The 4,083-nt window shown below is 49.9% G+C and overlaps 1 protein-coding gene across 1 annotated transcript in view; it reads left to right on the forward strand.

Annotated features, from left to right (window-relative positions):
- The window catches only part of CUNH1orf123 (chromosome unknown C1orf123 homolog), a 27,823-nt gene that overhangs the window by 2,167 nt on the left and 21,573 nt on the right, over positions 1-4,083 (forward strand). Inside the window, exons 2-3 of the mRNA XM_019528303.1 lie at positions 2,212-2,333; positions 2,425-2,508. Of these exons, the coding sequence (XP_019383848.1) occupies positions 2,212-2,333; positions 2,425-2,508 (206 nt within the window). The remainder of the gene's footprint in view (positions 1-2,211; positions 2,334-2,424; positions 2,509-4,083) is intronic.

Consider the following 4,083-nt stretch of genomic DNA (forward strand, 5'->3'; position numbering starts at 1 on the left):
CCCAGAGCACTTCAGCTTGCCCCTCCTCTTAGCCCATTCTGCTGGCAGAGGATGTGTATTGCTCCTTGACCTCTCCTTCCTTCTCTATCCCGCCTGTAAAGCCTATAGCCCCTAATGCTAACTGCCTAGTCATGGGATGAATCCCACCACATTTCTGTAAGCCCTATTATGTCTGGGTCTGAACTGGCTATTCTGAGGGCGAGTTCCTCCTGTTTGTTCCCCATGCTACGAGCATTGGTATATAGGCATTTAAGGCCTTGCCTAGCTGCGTGTGCCACCCCCCCGATTTGGGAGACTGTCTGGACCCCTCTTTCTTACCTGGGCACTCCTTACATTTGTCACCTGTCTTGCTCGGGTGGTGTCTCCTCGTCTGGGTTTTTAAGCTGTATAAAAGATGTGCAAAACCATCCTTTCATGGCAGCACCCTTTTTTTTCTGACTGCAGCTCTTGGTCTTTAAACTTCTCTTCAGAGGTTTATCTACCTTTTCAGTGATGGATCCACATTAAAGAAAATAATTATCTCCTTCCCTTTGTGTTTGGTCAAATCCCTAAAAAGTTCCATAAAATATTTTAAAATTAGCAAATGATTTCTATGTAAGGAATAAAGATATAATGATGAATCACAGAAGAAATCTTTTTCATCAAGACAAAATTATACTTAGAACACCTTTACTGTATATTTAAAGGTTGAGAACATAAATACCCCTGGTCATATCAAGTATCTTGGAAAATCCATCTTTATAACTGCTAAGTGGTGCTGAATAAGCAGTGTGTTCTTACAACAAAAAATAAATGTCAGGTTATATGTTTAAAGAGGTAGAGACGAGGCTGGTCTGCAAATAGGGAAGGTTAAAAAAATCTCCCATAGCTACTTAGAAGTTGTAGCTTACCTTGAATTAAACTAAGTATTACTTCTTTTTACTATAAGAAAATAAATAGAAAATGTTACGGTTTCTACAAAAAAATATTTCTGACTAAAATTATTTATAGCTGGTAAGAAATGTGGAACATGTCTCTTAACCTTTAAAGTCAGTAGTATTAATATTATGTACTTAGCTCGGTCACAGCAGGATGCTTTTTTTGTTCGATAACTCTCCTCCCCTGGCTTTTTTAGAGGGGTGTAGGTTGTAGCCGTGTTGGTCTAAGGACAAAGGCAGACAAGGTTCTTTGGGTGAATCTGATATCTTTTATTACACTGACTCAAATAGTTGGGAACCTTTATTTAGCAAGTTTTCTGGCGTAAAAACCCTTTGTCAGGCTGAGGAAGCATCTAAGAGCACGCACCAACTACAGATGCTTCCTCAGCTTGACGAAGGGTTTTTAAACCTGAAAGCTTTCTAAAAAAAAAAGTCCCACTATTTAGTTGGTCTAATAAGATATCAGATTTACCTAAAGAGCCTTGTTTGCCCCTTGTTATAATATTGCTAAACTTCTACAGCATCAAACTTTATCTTTTTCCAAAGTGACCGACCTCACTGACATCCAGATTAACTCTTTTAAACTGCTGTTAATTGCAGCAATGGTTTCCCCTTCAAGTGCCAAGATAAGTGCTCCACTTAAGACTGAGGTTCAGATTTGAATGAGTAAAAAACATGCCGTCATACCCTGCCGGTTGCATCCAGCTCTTCACCACCGTACAAAGGGCCTGAATAAAACGAAGAGAAACAAACTCTCCCTCTTATACTGATAAGAAGACATGGTAATTTCTTGAAGGCGATCCTGCTCAAATCTTACTGAAACACCTAATAGTAAGAGACTGTCCCACCAGCCAGTGCTCGCATCTGGGTTAGTCCAAGTGCACTTTGGATTCGTGTCGTTGTGAAACTTTGAACAAGCAGGATTTGGGTGCTATGGTCCTGGGTCTTGCTTTAGAGCACCAAGCACAAACTCCAAGGCCGGCTGTAGCGGCGTCAGTGCTGCAGAAGCAATGCGGCCTCATAGCAGAGGTGCTCTCTTTTGTTAGCCCAACAAGACTTGGGAGGAGTGGAGGGAGAGGGTGGGCTGCTCCCCGATGCACACTGGGCTCGCAGTTTGATCCTAGCAGGCTCCGGCTAGGTGAGATGACAGAGCAACATGGGCAGCAGCCCCTGCCTCGACTGGGAGACGAGGAGGAACAGCAGCCACCACGCCCCCCCCCCCGCCGGCAGAGCAGCAAGGGGGCGGCCATCATTGCTCAGGGCAGCGCCTGGCCTCAAGTCCCACGACACTAAGGGGAGGCGGAGGTGGCCATTTTGTCTAAGGGCAACACGTCCCTTCGCGAGAATGCCCCGGCAAAACCCGCGAGACTCCCAGAGCCCCGAGGCCGCGGGGACCGGCGTGCGGGCGGCATGGGGGTAGGTGCGGGGCGGTGGGGACGGGCGGGCCGCGGCCCTGGTCCTGACCCTGACCCTGACCCCGCCCGCCTCGCCTCGCCTTGCCTTGCAGAAGATCGGGCTGCAGCTGAAGGCGACGCTGGAGAACATCACCGGGCTGCGGCCCGTGGGCGAGGACTTCCGCTGGTACCTCAAGGTGGGGCCGGGCTCGAGCATCCCCACCCCTGAGGGAGCTGGTGTGGCCTGGGGAGGTGCCTAGAGATCCTGGGCCCCAGAGCTGCCTACCTAGGCGATGCGCGCTGTCCGGGCCTGTGCACCTCTGCAGGCTCCCACAGTCTGCCTGGGGACAGGTGGCAGTGGCACCTAGGGCAGCCCTGGCTGGGCCTGGAAAGAGACTCGCCTGGCAGGGGAAATACCGCAACCACTAAGGCGGTATTCCCAGTTGCAGGGGATAACCACCTTTCTGGCAACGGGTAATGTGTACTTACCCTCCCACATTCATTTCCTGTGGCGAGATGTCGGCTTTACGCCCACTCTATGGAAATGGGAGACCCCCCGCCCCCCAGCATGCTCCTGCGGAAATACAGCTGAGGGTGAGCAAACCTCAGGGGCACCCAAACCCCAAGCCTCTAGGCTTGGGCCTGCACATAGGACACCCTATAAATGATTTGGAAACATCTAAAGCCCCAGGTGGGGGTGGAGGATGTTTGCTGGTAGTAGGGCCACATACGGTTCTTGAATGACACACAGATTTGGATTTGATTCGGCTTGGAACACAAAATATTTTACTTATGGGGAAAAAAAAAAGATGTTAAATTTCTCCAGAGAGAGTCCCTGCTCTCTCAAGAGAAACCGTGAAAGTTTCATAGTGCAGAAGTTCATAATATTTCTCCCAGTGTAAACGTGGCCACGTGGGGAGAAACATAACTCAGGAACAACTGAAGCTTATCGTCTCCCTGAAGAATATCTCTTGGGAGACGGAACTGCCGTTGGGGTGGCCAGTGCTTTGCTGCTTCGCTCTCCCTGTCCTGGGGGGTAGTGTGTGTCAGCCGCTGCCAAGCAGAGAGCAGAAAGCGGCCCCTGAGGGCTGGAAAAGCCTAACCTAGCATTTAGCGGGTATGGTCTGCTTCTGGCTTGTTCCCTGCCCAAGTCACACTGCAGCACTCGGAGCTGGGAAGCATACAAGCGTGCTCCCTCCCCAGCTGCCACCTCCCTTTCCACCTCACATTGCTCTAGGCAGATTTTCAACTTGTGTCATATCATAGGACACAAGGAGGGGTCATCACTAAGGAGGACTATTCTACAGTTGCTCGGGGATGTAGGAGGATGGTTAGGAAGGCCAAGGCAGAGATGGAACAGGGGCTGGCTTCCCGGATTAAGGACAACAAGAAGTCCTTTTTTAAATACATACGGAGTAGAAAGAAGGCCCCAGGAAATGTGGGGCCCTTGCAGGACAAGACGGGGAATCTGGTTGTCACGCCAGACGACAAAGCCAACATATTTAATAACTTCTTTTTCTCTGTCTTCCTCAGTAAGGACCAGAACTGCCACCTCCCTGCTGGGCCCCCTTCGGGCCCCGGGGGAGGCTCACCTGGGCCTAGAGTGAGTGAGGATTTAGTTAGGGAGCTTCTGGAGGGGCTGGACGTTTTTAAGTCAGCCGGCCCGGATGATCTTCACCCTAGAGTCCTAAAGGAACTGGCTGGGGTCATTGCAAGTCCCCTGGCGCGGCTTTATGAACACTCGTGGTGCTCTGGAGAGGTGCCGGAGGACT

The sequence above is a fragment of the Gavialis gangeticus genome, unplaced genomic scaffold (genome assembly GCF_001723915.1).
Source record: "Gavialis gangeticus isolate Ggan-Ray unplaced genomic scaffold, GavGan_comp1, whole genome shotgun sequence".
Lineage (NCBI taxonomy): Eukaryota > Metazoa > Chordata > Crocodylia > Gavialidae > Gavialis > Gavialis gangeticus.